The following is a 23347-nucleotide window of genomic DNA, read 5'->3' on the forward strand; positions in this document are numbered from 1 at the left end:
TTTGATTTAGTGCAGGTTCCTCTATAGGTTCGTTTCTTGGAAAAAGTTCCTCTCTCTCTGGTCTCAAGGTAACGTTAGTAGGGTGGTTGAAAAATTCTTTTATTCGCATCGCATAAGGGTCTTCCGTACGTTTTTCTTCGCGTATAGTAGAGGGGAGAGATACTTTCTTGATTGTTCCTTTTGGTTATAAGGGGTTGATGTAAGTATGGGGTTTAATCTATCTTCCTTGGTTTCTTCTACTTTTTCAGTGTTTTCTTCTCTATGAGCATCTAAATATTCTCTCATACTTTCTCGTAAAGCAACAAGAGTCTCAGTAAATATTTTTTGGGAATCAACATTTTGTTGGATAAATTGTTTTTGAGATTCAACATTTTGTTGAATTATTTGTTGCTGGGAAGCAAAGTTTTGTTGAATTATTTGTTGTTGGGGAGCAAAATTTTCTTGCAATAATCGATTTATGTCATGCATATAGTTAGATTTATCAACATTTGTACGTCGAAATAAGTAGATAGTAAATACCGACTCTAAGCCACTGGCGTCAGACAGTGCCAGCATCGTGCCAGATGGCACCTATAAATATGGCGTCAATGAATCAAACATGGCGTCCACCGCATTTTTCTTCTTATGGCGCCAGTGAATCAAACCTTTTTCACCCAATCCTGTTGTGACGTCAGTGAAACGTACATGACGTGTCATCCTATGGCGTCAGTGTGGCACCAATAAATATGGCGTCAATGAATCAGACATGGCACCAGTAAATATGGCGTCAATGAATCAGACATGGCACCTGTAAATATCGCGTCAATGAATCAGACATGACACCAGTAAATATGGCGTCAATGAATCAGACATGGCACCAGTAAATATGGCGTCAATGAATCAAAAACGGCGTCACATTTTTCCCCCTATATTGTTGTGACGTCAGTGAAACGTACATGACGCGCCACAGTCTTCCTATGACGTCAGCAAATCAGGCGCCCCCTCTTAATGGGAACATCTTAAACTGTAATGATTAATACAAAAAATTGAATTGACTTAATGTGTTTCTAATTTTTTGGTTGACTTATCTTTAATCTTATATCACCCATAAAATATTAATTTTATTAATTTTTACCTCTCCGTGTGACGTAGTCCAGGAGAGGTTCTGTAACGGCCGTGTCTGTCTGTCTGTGTGTGTGTCTGTCTGTCTGTCCGTTGTTACACCCACGTGACCGCGTTCGCAGTTTGCGTATCGGAGCAAACGTGTTCCCAATTTCCGGACCGCATTGACAGTTCACAGAAATTTGGAAAATTGTATTTCTCTCCGTTGGCTACTCTATACTTGAGTTCTTACACCACCATGTTTGGTCTTTGTCCATCCTATATGAACACCAGTCTGGTACTTTTCTGGCTTCCACCACCACCATCTTCTATTCTTTGTCAATCCCACATTGACACCAGTCCGCACTTACACTGGCTTCTAACACCACCATCCACTGGTCTTCCGTCTATTCCATATAGACACCAATCTGTATCATTGGCTTCCAACACCACCATCCACTGGTCTTCCGTCAATCCCACATTGACACCAGTCTGCACTTACACTGGCTTCTAACACCACCATCCACTGGTCTTCCGTCTATTCCACATAGACACCAATCTGTATCATTGGCTTCTACTCCATTATTATCGTTTGGTTTCAGGATATACGCGGCGATCAGCTAGAGTTACGAGAAATGTCTAGCCTCCCTATGGTGGGATCGGCCACCAAAGGTTTTCGCAATTGCGCTTTTTCCTTACCGTTATAAGGGAAGTGATTTCCATATATATTATACAAAAATGTCTTGGTTTAAACCAAGGCCGAAAAACAAACGATATGAGTGAGGTTTATCAATTGAATGAAGTTCAGATATTGCAATTTTTCTTTAATTATTATTATTTATTTAATCCTTAATCACAATTTATTTCTATTAACTGATTTTACTGTTAATCGATTTATTCCCTCTAAATTTATTCAAAAAACTGCATATCTACGCTTTTTCAAGAACAATTCCATTTTCCGAAAACATTATATCATGAAATTAATTATTTTGAAGGGAATACGTATTGAGGGATCAATAATGAATATTTGAAATATTCTGCTGACTCGCTAAAAAGAGCAAACAATTTGTAGTCATAGATTATTAAGGTTGGCAGGAAAGTCCAGAGAGTCACGTACCGTTTACATTGTGGAAAGATTTGGATCTGACCGCGTGTTTTGAGCGGGCTCTGATGACCCTTACACTGCAAGCACTGATAATTAGAAAATTTTATATACTAAGAAAATTTTGGAAGGGGCGGGCTTTAGTGTGCCCTCCTTCGCATAACTCGTTTAGAATGGAGTGGTTTATGTATTAATTCCGAAGGAAAAGAATATAAATATCATTGGTACTGAGACGCTTTCCTTTTTATAGAATCTTTACTCTAACCTTGGTTATGCCTATATAATATTTTTCCAGTCCATGAAAGAAGCGCTACCTACTAAAAGAAATCATATGGGGCAAACGTTGTTCCTATGTCTTAATTAAATGGCATTATTATATTAATTAGTCCGTGCAAGATAAATTCTCTTTATCATATTTTATCGAATATCCGTCTTCTCAGCAAATTGTAACCGTTGAAAAGACTACTGGTGGTGCAAACTTGAAGATTAATTGTCAAGCCCTTACATTTAAAACTATGTCCGTCAAGGTACTTACATGTTAGTGAACACCGATACGAAATCCCTTCAAAATAATTTCATGGTAAAATGTTTTCGGAAAATGGAATTGTTCTTGAAAAAGCGTAGATATGCAATTTTTTGAATAAATTTAGAGGGAATAAATCGATTAACAGTAAAATCAGTTGATAGAAATAAATTGTGATTAAGGATTAAATTAATAATAATAATAATTAAAGAAAAATTGCAATATCTGAACTTCAGTCAATTGATAAACCTCACTCATATCGTTTGTTTTTCGGCCTTGGTTCAAACCAAGACATTTTTGTATAATATCTGTCACTTCAGTCTTAAGGCAGTAGTTAACTCTTAACAGGCTGAAATGTTTGGTGTCGTTTTTGATTCTTGCCGAACTTTATCTATTTTACCCTAAACTTTTGGATTTCACGCCTAATAAAGTACTTTAATTAAAATTTAAATTAAATTAAAATTTAAATTAAATTAAAATTTAAATTAAATTAAAATTTAAATTAAATTAAAATTTAAATTAAATTAAAATTTAAATTAAATTAAAATTTAAATTAAATTAAAATTTAAATTAAATTAAAATTTAAATTAAATTAAAATTTAAATTAAATTAAAATTTAAATTAAATTAAAATTTAAATTAAATTAAAATTTAAATTAAATTAAAATTTAAATTAAATTAAAATTTAAATTAAATTAAAATTTAAATTAAATTAAAATTTAAATTAAATTAAAATTTAAATTAAATTAAAATTTAAATTAAATTAAAATTTAAATTAAATTAAAATTTAAATTAAATTAAAATTTAAATTAAATTAAAATTTAAATTAAATTAAAATTTAAATTAATTTAAGCGTGAAATAGAAAACATTTGGCTTTACCAACGGCTTGGGTAGTTTTAATCTTATTTAAAATGTTTATTTAAAAGTTATTTCTGTTTTTATCCAGAAAAATGTATATTTTTGGTTCAATTTCACGTTAATTATACTAAATTAAGTTGAAATTAACGTAGGATTCTGTTTCGGCACACTGTTAGAAATAGGCGTTCACAACCCGTTCAAAATAGATAGTCGCATTCTAGATTGAACAAAACTCGAAATTGGTTCTGTGTACTCAATGGTTTGTTCAATGACTATGAGTTTGTTCAATTTAGAACCAAAACCAGAAAATGACGTCATAGACTAGAATCGCTCTAATTGTTCGTTCAATATAGAACCAAAACAATCAATAACGTCATGGACTAGAATCGTTCAAACTATGTCGGTCAATTTTGAACAAAACCAGAAAAAGACGTCATGGATTCGAATCGTTCTAAATTGTTCGTTCAATATAGAACCAAAACAATAAATGACGTCATGGAGTAGAATCGTTCTAAATTGTTCGTTCAATATAGAACCAAAACAATAAATGACGTCATGGACTAGAATCGTTCAAACTATGTCGTTCAATTTTGAACAAAACCAGAATAAGACGTCATGGATCAGAATCGTTCTAAATTGTTCGTTCAATATAGAACCAAAACAATAAATGACGTCATGGACTAGAATCGTTCAAAGTATATCGTTCAATTTTGAACAAAACCAGAAAAAGACGTCATGGATTAGAATCGTTCTAAATTGTTCGTTCAATATAGAACCAAAACAATAAATGACGTCATGGACTAGAATCGTTCAAAGCATATCGTTCAATTTTGAACAAAACCAGAAAAAGACGTCATGGATTAGAATCGTTCTAAATTGTTCGTTCAATATAGAACCAAAACAATAAATGACTCATGGACTAGAATCGTTCAAAGTATATCGTTCAATTTTGAACAAAACCAGAAAAAGACGTCATGGATTAGAATCGTTCTAAATTGTTCGTTCAATATAGAACCAAAACAATAAATGACGTCATGGACTAGAATCGTTCAAAGCATATCGTTCAATTTTGAACAAAACCAGAAAAAGACGTCATGGATTAGAATCGTTCTAAATTGTTCGTTCAATATAGAACCAAAACAATAAATGACGTCATGGACTAGAATCGTTCAAACTATGCCGTTCAATTTTGAACAAAACCAGAAAAAGACATCATGGATCAGAAACGTTGAACATGGAACGGTATTGTTTTTTGTTTTGTGAACAAAGATTCCATCGAAGGTATTGGTTTGTTAAATTTGTGACCAAGACACGAAAAGTCACGTCACAGATTATATACAACAAGTTGGGAAAACCAAAATATTACCTCTCCGTGTCGAGAAGATTATATAAACTTAAGTATCCGATGAAAACTGCGACCTTTTTGCCCTCATCCTTTCCCGCGCTTTGCGCTTCCGCATTTCATCCTTACTCTCAACATTATCTTCCTCTATTTTACATACAAAAATCAAATACTCACAAAAAGAAGCGGCAAAAACCTGCTGGCTCTATACAACCACTTAATTTGACTTAATATCCAATTTCCAACAACAATAATATACCGGTAGTTTAATTGACAATCTACTAGCATCGAAATGCTCATTAAGAATGGCTCCCGCGGATAAATAAAGGGCAATTTTCAACAAGGTGGGCGTTATCTCATTAGATTTGAAAAATATCATTTGTCTTTTTTACCAATGCCTAACCGTTTGGATTTTTTTAAAGCAATCTTAGCACCAAAAATATTTTTTGATACAAAATAAATGTTTTATATTCTTATTAAGAATAAAACAAGAGGATAAAAAAGGTCTGTCCTCTCGTAATTTTTTAAGCTTTTATCATGATTACTCTATACAACAGTAACAAGGAGTATAAACCCATTATAGTGGAAGCAGTATTTTTTTTCCGAAACAATCTCGCTTATGTTTATCCTCTCTAGACTTCGCTTAAAACGTATTACTCCTACGTAAAATATTAATAGACAGGCAAGGATTCATACTATTAAAGAAGGAGCGCAATATTATGCATATTTTCATTTCATATACAGAGAAAAGAAATTATTATGTTTCTGAGAGGAGCTTCCCATTTTGGTTGTTGTTTTGAAAAGTATATCGAAATGCACGGGCCTTGATAGATATAGGAGGCAATGAATGAAAAATATCACAATGCACGGGCCTTGATAGATATAGGAGGCAATGAAGGAAATATATCGCATGCACGGGCTTTGGTAGATATAGGAGGCGATGATAATCTCTCTCTTTGCACGAGAGGTTTATCTTTAATATTTAAATAAATATAATTATTTTTAATTATTTTAATCTTCAATAATTAACATTGATAATAGTTAAATCGTTTAAAATAAAGTTATACCTATTTTCATCTCAAACTTTGCTAATATTGACGTTTAAAGTGAAGGGTACCCCTCTTGCCCGCTTTCTTCAAATTGTGGGGTATATATACGATTCGTTTCCATTATAATAGTAAGGAAAAAGCGCAATTGCGAAAACCTTTGGTGGCGATCCCACCTTAGGGAGGCTAGACGTTTCTCGTAACCCTAGCTGATCGCCGCGTATATCCTAAAACCAAACGATGATAATGGAGTAGAAGCCAATGATACAGATTGGTGTCTATGTGGAATAGACGGAAGACCAGTGGATGGTGGTGTTAGAAGCCAGTGTAAGTGCAGACTGATGTCAATGTGGGATTGACAAAGAACAGAAGCTGGTGGTGATTAGAAGCCAGTAAGAACAGACTGGTGTCCGTGTGGGATGGACAAATACCAGAAGATGGTGGTGTGAGAACTCAAGTAGAGGAGCCATTTCCGTGACTGTGAAAGCAGTTCGGAAATGGCGAACACGTTTGCTCCGATACGCAAACTGCGAACGCGGTCACGTGGGTGTAACAACGGACAGACACACACACACAGACACGGCCGTTACAGAACCTCTCCTGGACTACGTCACACGGAGAGGTAACAAAAAAAAATTAGTTCCAATTTCATATTGACGTTATGTTTAAAAGTGTGATTTTGGGGGGGGGGGGGAACATTCTATGAATGTGTGTTCAAATACCTTATTTCGTTAAGGAAGGAAGGTAGGCCTATAACCGCAAAGGGGAATATATACTTCCACAAAATAACAAATTTCCAGAAACATTTAGAGTAAACCACTACATTTTTTACACCTAATATCTTTGGTAAAATAATAAAGGTTTCTCGCGGCTTAAATTTTGTGCGCGCATGCCTAAAATAGGCAGGTCGAAAACGTTGTATAAAGATTCAATGGCTAAGAAGAGTAGTTCAACGCGTTCTACATACAAGTAAAATATTCTTAGATCTACTTGCATTTGTCAGCGATAAAAAATATATTATTTTCACTAGACCATGTAAAAAATGAAATAGTAGGCCAAGCAAGATTAAAATATAAAAATAGACTAGCCTACAGATCAGAGGTTTTCTCGCACGAATTGTTGATGAGATAAGAGTACTAGTAGTTTAGTTTTAGCGCTCGCATGTACGATCTCGCCTTTTGAAATAGAAACCTGACCTAGTCATAGTCGACAATAAACGTACTTTAAATTCACTAAACGACTAATAATGATTTTAATACTTAGTAACACGAGTTAATGAGTAAATGAAAAGGTCACGAGCGTTTTACACACGACAGAAATTATCTTGCCTTTAGGGCGTACGTGACGTCATTATGCTAACATAAGTGACTTAAATTGTACACTGCTAACTGCTGTGGGCGTAAGAGAGAAATTTCTTCCATTGACTTCATTTCGCGTCTTGCTCGTAAAAAATTATCGCGTTTTTAACCTTTGGCCGCCCTTTTCGTGCCCACGGTGTCGAAGCGAAGGTGGTTATTAATCTTGGTTCATGGAAAAGATCCATTATTATCAACAAAAAGGTAAGGAAATGTTCAATGTTTATTCAATTTCCTTACGATAAAGGTGGACTTATTGATCTGTTTTAGGTAACTTGAGAATTTGTTAGTCTTAGTGGTGCGATTGAAATTAAATACAAGCCGTCACCAGTCACCACATTGACCAAGGTCAGGGTGAAACTTAAAATTGTTCTTTTTTAAGATACTTACGCCTCGGTATGTTTATTTCGTCCATTCACTTATAACTACTCATCTGAATTTTAGTTAGTAAGTATACCGAACTTATATTTTGCTTAAACCTAATAAGATTTTAATATCGCGAAACTGCAAATTAAGTATATTTGAATTCTTCATTTAACTATAATCAGCAATTGTTTTATAGCGGCAATTATTGAGTTAATTTCTATTAAAACATTTAGTATTCGTTTGTTTCATATTAGCAGCAAATTACGAGTTTCTATTTTGGTCTAAATTGACATTTTAACAGACTAATCTTAACAAACACTCATTTGCCAAGTAGAGCATGCTGGGACTGTACAATTAATTTAGTCCCATTTATAGGTTTGGTTAAAGAAATGGCAAATTTCTCATGCAATATGTGCAATGTTCAGAGACCTTCTCCTCAATTGTGGCTTAAGCATCTAAGAATTAAACATCAACATGAAAGAAATTGTAGTTTCAAGTGTGTTTTAGTTAACGGATGCACAAAAATTTTCCAAACTTATGAGAACTTGAGAAAACATGTTTATAGAAACCATTTTCGAAATGGTAGCTTCATAAATAAGCCAGGGATAAACGTAAATAATTGTAACGAGAATTAAAATAATCAAGCAATGGAACTTGACCATCTTGAAGTCCCGGTTAGCGATACTGAAATCGAGGCTGAGGAAACGCTTAACGAGAAAGACTTGCAAAGAAAAGCTGCGTTAATGATATTAGAAGTGCGTGAAAGGCACAAGCTTCCCAATTCAGTTGCCTCATCGTTAGCAAACAGCGTTTCTGGGTTCGTTGAAGAGTACATGCAATTTTGCTCTAGAATTTCCCGTAGGGAAAATTGTGGAAATGAGAGGCAACGCCAAATAACAAATGCTTCAGACTCACTTACTAGCATTATAAAAAGCGAATACATATTAAATAAGTACTGCGAGCAAAACCTTAATCTTACTAAACCTATGGATTATATTCTTGGCACAAGACTATCCAGGAAAAAAATAATGAAAGAAACCTTCGCTTATGTTCCTATAACTGACGTTCTTAAGAATTTGTTATCGCATGAAGATATTTGGCAGGAATACGTTAGGGAAAAGGTCATTGTGGGGGATCAATACTTGGCTGATTTTGATAATGGGAACATTTTTAAACGTCACCCTTTATTCTTTAAAGATCCTTCACATTTAAGGCTTCACTTTTATTTAGATGAAGTAGAGCTAAATAACCCTTTAGGGGCAAAAAGAGGTTTACACAAAGTTTTGATGCTGTATTTCATTATTGGCAACTTTCACCCCAAATTTCGTAGCAAACTCAACGCCATCAGTTTAACTCTTTGTGTTAGGTATCCTTTTATAAAGAAATATGGCTATGATCTAGTTTTCCAACCTCTTATAGAGGAATTGAAACTTTTACAAACAGACGGTTTCCATTTAAAGGGTCAAACTATCCACGCTTCAATGGCTACATTGTCAGGAGATAATTTGTCAAGTCATGTTGTTGGTGGTTTTAATAAAACCTTTTCATCGGGTCGAATTTGCAGACAGTGCATGGTGTTGCATGGAAATATGTCTCTCTGTTTTGATGAAAATAACATGACAATACGAACGGAGAACGTACATAGCTATCACTTGCAAGCTGTTCGTGATAATCCAGATAATGCTAGAATTTATGGTGTAAATGGCCCATCACCATTTAAAGAGCTACCACATTTTAAAATAACTGAGTCCTTACCGCCAGACATAGTGCATGACTTTTTTGAAGGTGTTGTCCCATTGGTACTCCAGCTTTTAATAAGACACATGGTAAAAATGAATCTAATAACACTTGACACATTGAATGGCATTATTCAAAGTTTTCCATACGGGGATTTGTATGTAAAAAATAAGCCAGTTCTTGTTTCCAAAAATGTAGCTACTGGGCATGGAAAACTTGTTGGAACAGCAAGTCAAAAGAAGTGTCTTTTACATTTCTTTCCTCTTATGTTTGGGTCTTTTGTACCTAATGATAATGACCATTGGATTTTGCTTCTCAACTTAGTAGAAATTGGTGATATTATATGCGCTCCAGTAATAGACAAAACCTGGCTTCGATATCTTCATGATATAATTATTGATTTTTGTGAACTCTTAAAAAATATACCAGATTCTCATTTTATACCAAAGGTTCACTACATGGTGCATTATGCACGACTGATTGATGAATATGGCCCACTAGTTAGACTCTGGTGCATGAGATTCGAGGCTAAGCATCAGTACTTCAAAATAGTAGCTGAGAATTGCAGGAACTTTATAAATATAAGTTCAACACTTGCTAAAAGGCACCAGAGGTTACAGTGTTGGGAACAAAGTGGGAAATCCGGATTTGAAACTTCAGATACAGAACAATACCTTAACATTAGATTCCATAATCTTCCAATGAGTTTAAAAACTTTTATAAAACAGTCCCTTAATTTGGAAGTAGATCCAGTTGTTTCAAATGTTGCTTCAGTTCTTACTCAAAAGACCGTTACATATAAGCCTGGTTATATTTTTCCTGTTTCACTAACCGAAGATGAAATCCCCTTATTTTTTAAAATTTACTATATAATCAAAATCTATAGCAAATGGCTCGTTTATGGTAGACTACTTCAATGTGAAGGCTATGAGAGTCACTGTAACGTTTATAAAGTTAAAGAATTAGAAAGATGGCATGTGATAGAACCAGGAGAAGAAATAGACAGTACGGCTTTACTTGCACATAAGCATGATTCTAAGCTTGTTATTGTTTTACAGCACAAACTTTGTAGATTTAAATTTTAGAGACATTAAATGTTTGTGGAATGTAAAACCATTGATCAATACACTAATATGAAAAAAATTTACTTTTTCTCTCATAAATTATCATAAGTTTAGAATATTTCATAACATAACTTATTACAAACATTCAAACTGCATGTCTTCCAGTTGCATGGCTGTTCGAAGCGTGGCGTTTTAAATTTTACAACGTTTAAATTTGCTTGCGTACCAGACAAAATGGATTCAGTACGTGAATATCATGTTACCTGTCAAAATGCCAAAAAGAAGTTCCAAATCTCAAGCGAGTCAACTGTGAAAGAATTCATGCATGCTTTAGGAATGACTTTTTCTGTCGATGTTGCCACAGTGCAAGTATTTGACACAAAATATAATGACTGGCTTGACCATGAAGGAGAATCATTGCCGCCCCATGAGTCCAGATTGAATATTATAATCCAAAATACTGGAAAGGATCTGCAGGAGTAAGCACTTTAATTTTGCATTTGTTGGTATAGAAATCAAACATCTCTTTCATATGTAACTATAGCTCTGTTTCCTTGCCACACGAGAATTCTACATTGTATTCCCCCACTGATATGTCACTAGAAAGAGGTCGCAATTACGATTACAGCAATAATGGCTTGGATACTTTCGATTCGACGTTTAACCAAAAATTACCAGATCCCTATATTCTACCGAAATTACCGCCATTAGTTATATCACTAATAAATGAGAAAAATCAAATGGTATTCAATCGAGCCAATAAATCCCAAATTGTAAATGTACTATTTGAGGATGTTAGTGCTTATCAAATGTAAGTAGGCAATTATTCATCCAAGTTAAAGGGTTTGAACGCCATGGTTTAGATTTAGTCGAAAATGGGAATTTCAGGGAAATAAGTTTATTAAAAGTAGCGTAACCAATAATCGCACCTTTCTGAAGTTATTTCTAATCATGTATATCATTATATTCAATATGGTGATATATAAATATTTTTCTTATTTAACAATTTCTACATTCTTAGCTATCCTAAGCCTGATGAATTAAAAAGAGTTTGTTTAGCCCTCGTAACGAAGTATAAATTTTTGAGAGACAGACTTGCAATTGGGAATGGATATGTAAAAATTCGCAAATAAATCTAAGGGTCTTGTGATTTATTTACTACTTTGCTTGAATGCTTCTTTACAGAGCAGCTGGTACAGTTCTTTATTGATGAAATTTAGGCACGAAAGGATGAAAATGCCAAATTTACCGATTGTGCGAGAAATGAAGGAAAAGCATACTTGCAACTCCAAAAACCGCAGATCAGCCATTCTGTTAGAGCCCAAAACTAAATTGAATAGAACTTCACCTATGGTATAAATTTTAATAATCTCTGAACTTAAATCTTAAACTGAGTGTTGCATATAATGCAATTTGAAACATTTTCCCGGCAAACAGATAAAATTTGGAAATGGGGAAGATGAATCCAGCATCGAGGCTCATATTGAGGCAATGAAAAAAGAAGTTTCTAAAGTGAATCGAAATGACACCTTGATAGAAGAAAAGATGAATAGGACCAATAGTTATAGGCAGAATTATGCCTTTGACCACAAAGTTGAAGAAGTAGTTGAAAAATTTCCAATTTTGACAAAAACTAATCAGGTATCAAAAAAAAATATATTTAAGGCAGACACTTTGTGTCAATTCACTAATTACAAAATATTTTTAAGTTGATATCGGAGTTGAACAATCTCCAAAATATCCGTCCTTCGGCCGAAAAAGTTGCTGTCCATCATTTTTTACCACTAACTGGAAAAATACTTTCCATCATTGAGAAAAAGAAAAAAAGTGGTGTACAAAAACATATTAAATATCTTAGAGAACAGAAAGAGGTTTTGCCAGAGGACAAACTCAAAGGTAATATTTTTTTGAGTCACTTGTGACGTGGTGAAACTAGACTAACTGCCCCTTTCACAGAATTGGAGCTTAAGACTTGCCTTTTAATTTTGCCTGCTCTCTTTGGAGAAAAAATTGATCTTTGGATGAGCGAAACGGTATAAACATAATCTATTTACAATTAACTTGCAAAGCTAACTTTTAAAATAAACAGTGCTTGGAAAATAACGTAAATACTCCAAGGATGATCTTTTCTGATGAAGAATATATTAGTAGTTGCCCAGAAGTTCAAATTGAAGGTGTCCGCTTCGATGTCAGCTCAATTGAAACAGCTGTGATTAGTATGTTTGCTGGATACTACGCTTTTCAATTACAATATCCGCCAGGTCTAAAACAAACTCTTGAATACCTTCAAAAAATTGTTTTCAAAATAAATTCAGAAAAAATAAGTCGTTCAGTAAGGTCAATAGTTAATCAAATAATGTAACGTCACTTTTAAAAATAAATTTTGTAAATTTGAGGGTTCATAATGTTTTTGGTATTTTCATATAAGCCTATTTACACGTAAGAACGAACTGTTTTCCAAAGAACAAATCTTCGTCAACAGTAGAACCAATTATCGTGCTAAGTGGGACAGACACCCGTGCGTCATAGAACTAACGTCAGTTCTTTAATGAAAGAAAGGCCATGAGCCATGGATCAAATGAGAGTTCTTTATTAAACGAAAGTCCGCACGAAACGGAACAGACACGTGTTCTTTCAAAAGCTAAACCCTCTGTGCGTCATAACAAACACGGGTTCTATTAAGAACGAAAACCCGCGCGCCATAGAACAGATGGGAGTTGTTGGTTGATCAAACACGAGTTCTTTATTGAACAACTTAACGTGCGTCTTACAACTAGGAACATGTTCAGTTTTGAACACTTGTTTCTCGTTCAGTTTTGATCACTTTTTAGCGTTCAGTTTTGAACACTTTTTAGCGTTCAGTTTTGAACACTTTTTTAGCGTTCAGTTTTGAACACTTTTTAGCGTTCAGTTTTGAACACTTTTTGGCGTTCAGTTTTGAACACTTTTTAGCGTTCAGTTTTGAACACTTGTTGTAGCGTTCAGTTTTGAACACTTTTTAGCGTTCAGTTTTGAACACTTTTTTAGCGTTCAGTTTTGAACACTTTTTAGCGTTCAGTTTTGAACACTTTTTGGCGTTCAGTTTTGAACACTTTTTAGCGTTCAGTTTTGAACACTTGTTGTAGCGTTCAGTTTTGAACACTTGTTGTAGCGTTCAGTTTTGAACACTTTTTGTAGCGTTCAGTTTTGAACACTTTTTGTAGCGTTCAGTTTTGAACACTTTTTGTAGCGTTCAGTTTTGAACACTTTTTTAGCGTTCAGTTTTGAACACTTTTTAGCGTTCAGTTTTGAACACTTTTTGGCGTTCAGTTTTGAACACTTTTTAGCGTTCAGTTTTGAACACTTTTTAGCGTTCAGTTTTGAACACTTGTTGTAGCGTTCAGTTTTGAACACTTGTTGTAGCGTTCAGTTTTGAACACTTTTTGTAGCGTTCAGTTTTGAACACTTTTTGTAGCGTTCAGTTTTGAACACTTTTTTGTAGCGTTCAGTTTTGAACACTTTTTTAGCGTTCAGTTTTGAACACTTTTTTAGCGTTCAGTTTTGAACACTTTTTAGCGTTCAGTTTTGAACACTTTTTAGCGTTCAGTTTTGAACACTTTTTAGCGTTCAGTTTTGAACACTTGTTTTGTGTTCTGTATTGAACAAAACGCCGTGCTCGTACGGGGACACTCCAATGAACGCCACCCTGTTCAATATAGAACATTCTTTTTTAACAGTGTAGCCACCTTTTCCAAAATATTATTCTATCCTAAAAAGAGGCGCACTTTTAGCCACTCGTTAAAATTTGTCAAGTGCTGTGATTGAAAGTAAGTTCAAGTAAACAATTCAATATTAATATGTCATGATTTTCAATTATTTTTAAACTTCGGCGTATAAAAAGAATTTACAACACTTAATTTTGTTGCCGAGTTTAAAAATACTTGGGAAGTAATGACTTTAAATTTAAAAAAAAAATAATTTTTCCTTTATTGATTTAGGCTTAGCAAAATGGAGCAAAAGTTCAGTATCCAAGGGTGCAGTGTCACCATCAATATTTATGTAGGAGGAGGGGGACGAGGTGGTGGACGGCATAGAGACTATAAACCCCAAGGAGTGGCAGGTCCCCCGCTCTACAAGCGCAAATAATGATGTTGCTCTAAAATTGGTACATGAGAGCTTCCGGCCCGTTTAATTTTGCTTAGCGGAAGTTGCCCTGTACCAGGAAAAAGGGCAACAAGTTGAGGCATTCCTTCCACTCCTCTACTTCCATTCTCTTTGTGGACGGCGAGGTGGAAGGGGCGCTGGAAGGGGAGGTGGTACGGGGGAAAAGCGCCCCGAAGTTAAAATTTGTTCGCATTGTAGAAAGGCGGGGAATTTTGAAGTTTTATTTTTTTAAAAAAGTGGTGAAAAAAAAGAAAAAAATCAGGAAAAGGTACAGGAGGGCCCGAGCAGCAGAGATGAGAACATGGAACAGGGCCCGAGCAGCAGAGATGAGAACATGGAACAGGGCCCGAGCAGCAGAGATGAGAACATGGAACAGGGCCCGAGCAGCAGAGATGAGAACATGGAACAGGGCCCGAGCAGCGAAGATGAGAACATGGAACAGGGCCCGAGCGGCGAAGATGAGAAAGCAAACCAATTTTACCATCATGTTAACTGATAACCACACCAGTATACAAAGTTTCATACTCCTTGTTAAAGCCCTATTAAAACCATGGAGAGAGGAATTATGTTCCTATCTCTATGATCAAAACCGGTTTCCCCCTATTTAAACCTATTTAAAAAAAATTAAACAATGAAACATAAAAATTCTTTATTGTTTTGTAGCAAAAACAACCCTAATTTTTGCTCTGGAAGCGCTGTTGTACCAGACACTCCTGGTTAGTCGCTGTCAAAGGCGATGTTGGTGGGTACTCTAATAAGCTTGACGCTTGAACCATGGTGACGTCAAAATGGAATACAGTACAAGCGCCTCATATATCTATAAGTATCACCATAAGTTTATAAGATGTGTTTCATAAGTATGACACTACCTTTACTTCGTAACACTAGAGACTTACTGAGAGCTAGTTCGAGAACGACGGCAGAATTGACTACACGCGTTATTTCATGTCCATTTTCCTATTTTTGACAGCGCCTCACCAGAGAATCTTAGACGTTTCACCTACGTTATTATATCTCTCTTTTTTTGAAGTATAAATTTACGAATTATTAAAGCAGTATTCCAAGCATAGAGAATATGTATATGGTAAAGCAGATGACATTTTACATCCAATAAGAATGTGCCTTGGACACGTGAAATCAGTTAGCGGGGAAAAAACAGGAAATTAAGTGTATATTACCAAAAGTTTATTGATATTACTTTGGGAGAAATATAACCTTTATGTGTTTGAAACAGGCCAGTTGTCTACCCCTCAATTGTTAACCCTATATTCTTATTAATAGAAACTGTCTTTGCAGACAAAGACTAGAAAAAGTAAGGGATAAGTTTATAAATTAATTGCCTGAAGTAACAGATATTAAAATGTTGACTTTTGAAGAGATGATTTTAAACATTCAAAATTGCTGTTTCAACGGGGTATATAATGTGTTTATCGACATAGCTCAATTGAAGAATTAAGAATTTTAAATGTTGACAAGTTTAAGGTAACATTATTTGAAATTTATATATACGCGAATTACAACGAAGGGATTGAAAACGATGTCAAATAGAAGAAGAACAGATACATAAGTGCAAACACGTCGTATTATGTGGCAGTGGCTGCAAGTTTTATACAAACTTGTAGAGAAGACCAAGGCTTGACAATCGTGAAGCTTTTCTTAAAATGTTCAATAAATAATAATAACTAGTTATCTTAAATAAATTTGAAAATAACGTTTTTTTCAATTGCACAAGAAATTGGTTTTTAATTTATTTAAGTTATCTTGCGCAAGGTGCTTCTAATTTTTTCATTCTAACTAGTTATCTTCTAGGGGCTTACCCTCATCAAATAATCGTAAATTGAAAGGTGAAGATGAATTCACTATTCATTGCTCTTGTAATGCAGGATTAAGCGGAAAATGTAAATGTTGCAGTGGTTGGGGTGAAGGTATTAGATTAATTAATAAAGCCGTTTGTTAAACATGAATGATTTAATACTGTTGGTTGTAAAAAAGAAAAGGTATCTTATTTGCGCGCTGACTGAGGAGCGCTCTGTTGGTTTTAGCTACGTTGGAGGTAATGTTTTTTATGCGCTGGTGCTGCCATCTATGACATTGTCAGGGTTAGGATGAGGCGCGAAATATAAACGGGTTTCAAACTGATATGACCCTAACATCACCTTCCCCGTTTAGAGAAAAAGTTATACATCAAATGGTACGCGGATTTTTCGTGCACGTTGCGAACGTCGTGGTTCGGCGAGGGAGGTTCCGGCGGCTGCTTGGAAACCTGTGGTTGTTGGGGTCGTCGTCTGAGGACTTCTGTCGGCGGGCGTGTTTTGATCAGGGGTAGGAATTGAGGCACGAGCTGCCGATTGTGTAGGTGATGCATTGGCAGTCATTTGTGGAAGTGGTTGATTAACGAATCCCGGATTTCTAGGAGTTTGGCAGCGGAAAGTAGATATGGCGGCGATCGTAGGTTTGGTTTGTTGAGGCTGCAGTGGCTGGTCGGACGGATCTTCGGCAATGTTTGTACGGAAACGAATTTGGTTTCTATGTCGTTGAATTATATGACCGTCCTCGGTTCGAATTCGGTACATCATGGTTCCAATGGGTTTTGTGATTTGTCCCTTTATCCATTTGGTACCTTTTCCGTAGTTGCGAGTGTAAACTAGGGTTCCTTCAGTTGTCGATTGTGAGGAGACGATTGGTTCTAGTTTGTTTTGAGTTGCAAGGCGTTCTGTGATTGGTTCTAGTTTGTTTTGAGTTGCAAGGCGTTCTGTTTTTGTATCCTTTTTTAAACTGGAACTATGGGCGTAGCGTAGTCGGCGTGACTAATAGGACTGATTATTCCTTCTTTCTCTAGTCTCGTGATTTCGTTTTCAACTAAGTCTTTCAAGTGGTACGGTATAGACCTAGCCTTGAAAAACGGCGGCGTGGGGGCGTCAGAGCGAATGATTAATTTGACTTGATGACCCTTTAGACGTCCTATGCCTGGCGAAAAGAGATTGGCATGTTTTTCTACCAGAGCAGTGAGCGCTGCGTCTGGGGCAGCTACGTGCTGGATGACGGTTGGTTCCACTTTAATGTCTGGTTTTGCGATGGCATTAAAATTGGAAAAAATCCAATCACGCTCCATGAGAGCAGGTCCCGGTTAGGAGGGTATGCAATATTGCACGTCGAGCTCAAGAATGGTCTAAGAAGCGTTCGAAAATCTATGCAACTTTGGTTTTGTTCCATCAGAGGTAGTCCCGACTCGGACACATTGTCAACTATTTCAGTTTTCAATAAACATTGAACTTTGGAAAATATTTGAATGTTATATAAAATTAAGAGGGTATGCAATATTGCACGTCGCACTCAAGAAAGGTACATGAAGCCTTCGAAAGTCTATGAAACTTTGGTTTTGTTCTATCAGAGGTGGTCCCGACTCGGACACATTCTCAAGTATTTTAGTTTTCAATAAACATTGAACTTTGGAAATTTTTGAATGTTATATAAAATTAAGAGGGTATGCAATATTGAACGTCGCACTCAAGAATGGTCTAAGAAGCCTTCGAAAATCTTTGCAACTTTGGTTTTGTTCTATCAGAGGTGGTCCCCACTCGGAAATATTCTCAACTATTTCAGTTTTCAATAAACATTGAACTTTGGAAAATATTTGAATGTTATATAAAATTAAGAGGGTATGCAGTTCAAGATACATATAATGCACGTCACCCTCAAGAATGGTCCAAGAAGCCTTCTATAATCTATGAAACTTTGGTTTTGTTCTATCAGAGGTGGTCCCGTGGCCACGGAGCCCATGTTAAGTAGTGAGATTAATGCTGAATACAAAATCAACTCGTTTGTAATTTTACCATATTTTTTGCATATGTGCACATCTCAAGCAACTATTATTTTTAGTTTTTCAAAATTTAATAGCTACGAAAACTAGTTCAAACATCATAACAACGAGGGTCCTACGAGAATCGAACTCACGATCTCCTGTTTACAAGACAGGCGCTTTAACCACCAGGCCACGGAGCCCATGTTACGTAGTGAGGTTAATGCTGAATATTTCAGTAATTTAACAAAATCAACTCGTTTGTAGTTTTACCATATTTTTTGCATATGTGCACACCTCAAGGAACTATTATTTTTAGTTTTTCAAAATTTTTTAGCCACGAAAACTAGTTCAAGTATCATAAAAACGAGGCTTCGACGAGAAACGAACTCATTATCTCGTGTTTACAAGACAGGCGCTTTAACCACTAAGCCACGGAGCCCATGTTACGTAGTGAGATTAATGCTGAATATTTCAGTAATTTAACTCATTTGCACTTTTACCCTATTGTTTGCATATATGCACATCTCAAGCAACTATTATTTTTAGTTTTTCAAAATTTAATAGCTACGAAAACTAGTTCAAGCATCATAACAACGAGGCTTCGACGAGAATCGAACTCACGATCTCCTGTTTACAAGACAGGCGCTTTAACCACTAAGCCACGGAGCCCATGTTACGTAGTGAGATTAATGCTGAATATTTCAGTAATTTAACAAAATCAACTCGTTTGTAGTTTTACCATATTTTTTGCATATGTGCACATCTCAAGGAACTATTATTTTTAGTTTTTCAAAATTTAATAGCTACGAAAACTACTTCAAGTATCATCACAACGAGGCTTCGACGAGATTCGAACTCATGGTCTCCTGTTTACGAGACAGGCGCTTTAACCACTAAGCCACGGAGCCCATGTTGTTAAGTGAGATTAATGCTGAATATTTCAGTAATTTTACAAAATCAACTCGTTTATAGCATTACCCAATTGTTTGCATATATGCACATCTCAAGCAACTATTATCTTTAGTTTTTCAAAAATTAATAGCTACGAAAACAAGTGCAAGTATCACAACCACGAGGCTCCGTCGAGAATCGAACTCATGATCTCCTGTTTACGAGACAGGCGCCTATAACGACAGGTGACTAATCCCAGATATTAGAAGCCACCAACGGCAGGCATCAAATCCCAGATATTTCCAGCTCCCAACGGCAAGTTTTATATCCAAGATATTAGCAGCCCCCAACAGCAGGTTTCAAATACCAGATATTAGCAGCCGCAAACAGCAGTTTCCAAATACAAGATATTAGCAGCCCCAACGGCAGATGATCAAATCCCAGATATTAGAAGCCTATAACGACAGGTGACTAATCCCAGATATTAGAAGCTTATAACGGCAAATGATCAAATCCCAGATATTAGAAGCTACCAACGGAAGGCATCAATTCCCAGATATTTCCAGACCCCAACGGCAAGTTTCATATCCAAAATATTAGCAGCCCCCAACGGCAGGTTTCAAATAACAGATATTAGAAGCTACCAACGGCAGGTGATCAAATGTCAGATATTAAAAGCCCCCAACAACGAGTGATCATATCCAAGATATAAGAAGACCCCAAAGGCAACTTTCAAATCCCAGATATTCCTAACCCCCAACGGCAAGTTTCAAATCTCAGATATTAGCAGCCCTCAACGGCAGGTATCAAATCGAGGATATATGCAGCCCCCCACGGCAGGTTTCAAATCCCAGATATTAGAATCTCCAACGTCAGGTTTAAAATACCAGATATTAGCAGCCCAAAACAGCCGTTTTCAAATGCCGGATATTAGCAGCCCCCAACGGCAGGTTTCAAATACAAGATATAAGAAGCCACCAACGGCAGGCGATGAAATCCCAAATATTAGAAGCCGCCAACGGCAGGAGATAAAATCCCAGATATTACAAGCCCATAACGACAGGAGACTTATCCCAGCTCCCAAGCTTACAACGGCAAATGATCAAATCCCAGATATTAGAAGCTAAAAACGGCAGGTATCAATTCCCAGACATTAGAAGCTACCAACGGCAGGCATCAATTCCCAGATATTTCCAGACCCCAACGGCAAGTTTCATATCCAAAATATTAGCAGCCCCCAACGGCAGGTTTCAATACTAGATATTAGAAGCCCCAAACAGCCGTTTTCAAATGCCGGATATTAGCAGCCCCCAACGGCAGGTTTCAAATATGTGATATAAGAAGCCACCAACGGCAGGTTTCAAATACAAGATATAAGAAGCCACCAATGGCAGGTGATGAAATACCAATATTAGAAGCCGCCAACGGCAGGTTTCAAATCCCAGATATTAGAAGCGAATAACGGCAAATGATCAAATCCCAGATATTAGAAGCCAATAACGGCAAATGATCAAATCCCAGATATTAGAAGCCAATAACGGCAAATGATCAAATCCCAGATATTAGAAGCTAAAAACGGCAGGTATCAATTCCCAGACATTAGAAGCTACCAACGGCAGGCATCAGTTCCCAGATTTTTTTTAGACCCCAACGGCAGGTTTCAATACCAGATATTAGAGGCCACCAACGGCTGGTAATCAAATCCCAGATATTAGAAACAACCAACGGCAGGTGATCAAACGCCAGATAATAAAAGCCCCCAACAACGAGTGATCATATCCAAGTTATAAGAAGACCCCAACGGCAGGTATCAATTCCCAATTATTAAAAGCAAAAAACGGCAGGTATCAATTCCCAGATATTAGAAGCTACCAACGGCAGGCATCAATTCCCAGATTTTTCCAGACCCCAACGGCAAGTTTCATATCCAAAATATTAGCAGCCCCCAAAGCAAGGTTTCAATACCAGATATTAGAAGCCCCAAACAGCCGTTTCCAAATGCCGGATATTAGCAGCCCCCAACGGCAGGTTTCAAATACAAGATATAAGAAGCCACCAACGGCAGGTTTCAAATACAAGATATAAGAAGCCACCCACGGCAGGTGATGAAATCCCAGATATTAGAACCCGCCAACGGCAGGTGATAGAATCCCAGATATTAGAAGCCGCCAACGGCAGGTGATCAAATCCCAGATATTAGAAGCCAATAACGGCAAATGATGAAATCCCAGACATTAGAAGCTACCAACGGCAGGCAACAGTTCCCAGATATTTCCAGACCCCAACGGCAAGTTTCATATCCAAAATATTAGATGCCCCCAACGGCAGGTTTCAATACCAGATATTAGAAGCCACCAACGGCTGGTAATCAAATCCCAGATATTAGAAACAACCAACGGCAGGTGATCATATGCCAGATAATAAAAGCCCCCAACAACGAGTGATCATATTCAAGATATAAGCAGCCCTCAACGGCAGGTATCAAATCGAGGATATATGCAGCCCCCAACGGCAGATTACAAATCCAAGATATTAGAGCCTCCAACGTCAGGTTTAAAATACCAGATATTAGCAGCCCCAAACAGCCGTTTTCAAATGCCGGATATTAGCAGCCCCCAACGGCAGGTTTCAAATACAAGATATAAGAAGCCCCAAACAGCCGTTTCCAAATGCCGAATATTAGTAGCCCCCAACGGCAGGTTTCAAATAAAGATATAAGAAGCCCCAAACAGCCGTTTCCAAATGCCGGGTATTAGCAGCCCCCAACGGCAGGTTTCAAACACAAGATATAAGAAGCCACCAACGGCAGGTGATGAAATCCCAGATATTAGAACCCGCCAACGGCAGGTTTCAAACCCCAGATATTAGAAGCCAATAACGGCAAATGATCAAATCCCAGATATTAGAAGCTAAAAACGGCAGGTATCAAATCCCAGATATTAGAAGCTAAAAACGGCAGGTATCAATTTCCAGATATTAGAAGCTAAAAACGGCAGGTATCAAATCCCAGATATTAGAAGCTACCAACGGCAGGCATCAGTTCCCAGATATTTCCAGACCCCAACGACAAGTTTCATATCCAAAATATTAGATGCCCTCAACGGCAGGTTTCAATACCAGATATTAGAAGCCACCAACGGCTGGTAATCAAATCCCAGATATTAGAAACAACCAACGGCAGGTGATCAAATGCCAGATAATAAAAGCCCCCAACAACGAGTGATCATATCCAAGTTTATAAGAAGACCCCAACGGCAAGTTTCAAATCCCAGATATTCCTAACCCCCAACGGCAAGTTTCAAATCCCAGATATTAGCAGCCCTCAACGGCAGGTATCAAATCGAGGATATATGCAGCCCCCAACGGCAGATTACAAATCCCAGATATTTGAGCCTCCAACGTCAGGTTTAAAATACCAGATATTAGCAGCCCCAAACAGCCGTTTCCAAATGCCGGATATTAGCAGCCCCCAACGGCAGGTTTCAAATACAAGATATAAGAAGCCCCAAACAGCCGTTTCCAAATGCCGGATATTAGCAGCCCCCAACGGCAGGTTTCATATACAAGATATAAGAAGCCCCAAACAGCCGTTTCCAAATGCCGGATATTAGCAGCCCCCAACGGCAGGTTTCAAATAACAGATATTAGAAGCTACCAACGGCAGGTGATCAAATGTCAGATATTAAAAGCCCCCAACAACGAGTGATCATATCCAAGATATAAGAAGACCCCAAAGGCAACTTTCAAATCCCAGATATTCCTAACCCCCAACGGCAAGTTTCAAATCTCAGATATTAGCAGCCCTCAACGGCAGGTATCAAATCGAGGATATATGCAGCCCCCCACGGCAGGTTTCAAATCCCAGATATTAGAATCTCCAACGTCAGGTTTAAAATACCAGATATTAGCAGCCCAAAACAGCCGTTTTCAAATGCCGGATATTAGCAGCCCCCAACGGCAGGTTTCAAATACAAGATATAAGAAGCCACCAACGGCAGGCGATGAAATCCCAAATATTAGAAGCCGCCAACGGCAGGA

The 23347-nt window shown here is 36.8% G+C and overlaps 1 protein-coding gene and 2 non-coding genes across 3 annotated transcripts; 1 reads left to right on the plus strand and 2 right to left on the minus strand.

The window, feature by feature from the left end:
- Window positions 1-11572: 11572 nt before the first annotated feature.
- On the plus strand, window positions 11573-12186 carry LOC149653646 (uncharacterized). Its single transcript, XM_089847023.1, has 2 exons — window positions 11573-11826; window positions 11911-12186. Exons 1-2 carry the CDS (start codon window positions 11683-11685, stop codon window positions 12184-12186), a joined length of 420 nt encoding a protein of 139 aa, XP_089703149.1. The 5' UTR covers window positions 11573-11682.
- A 6828-nt stretch (window positions 12187-19014) lies between these two features.
- Window positions 19015-19087, minus strand: TRNAT-UGU (transfer RNA threonine (anticodon UGU)). The gene has a single exon. It is a non-coding gene; the product is annotated as a tRNA-Thr (tRNA).
- A 166-nt stretch (window positions 19088-19253) lies between these two features.
- On the minus strand, window positions 19254-19326 carry TRNAT-CGU (transfer RNA threonine (anticodon CGU)). Its single transcript has one exon. It is a non-coding gene; the product is annotated as a tRNA-Thr (tRNA).
- Between the last annotated feature and the right edge of the window lie 4021 nt (window positions 19327-23347).

This window comes from Phalangium opilio, unplaced genomic scaffold (genome assembly GCF_054372755.1).
Source record: "Phalangium opilio isolate 3A_F unplaced genomic scaffold, DU_Popi_V2 ptg000082l_1, whole genome shotgun sequence".
NCBI lineage: Eukaryota > Metazoa > Arthropoda > Arachnida > Opiliones > Phalangiidae > Phalangium > Phalangium opilio.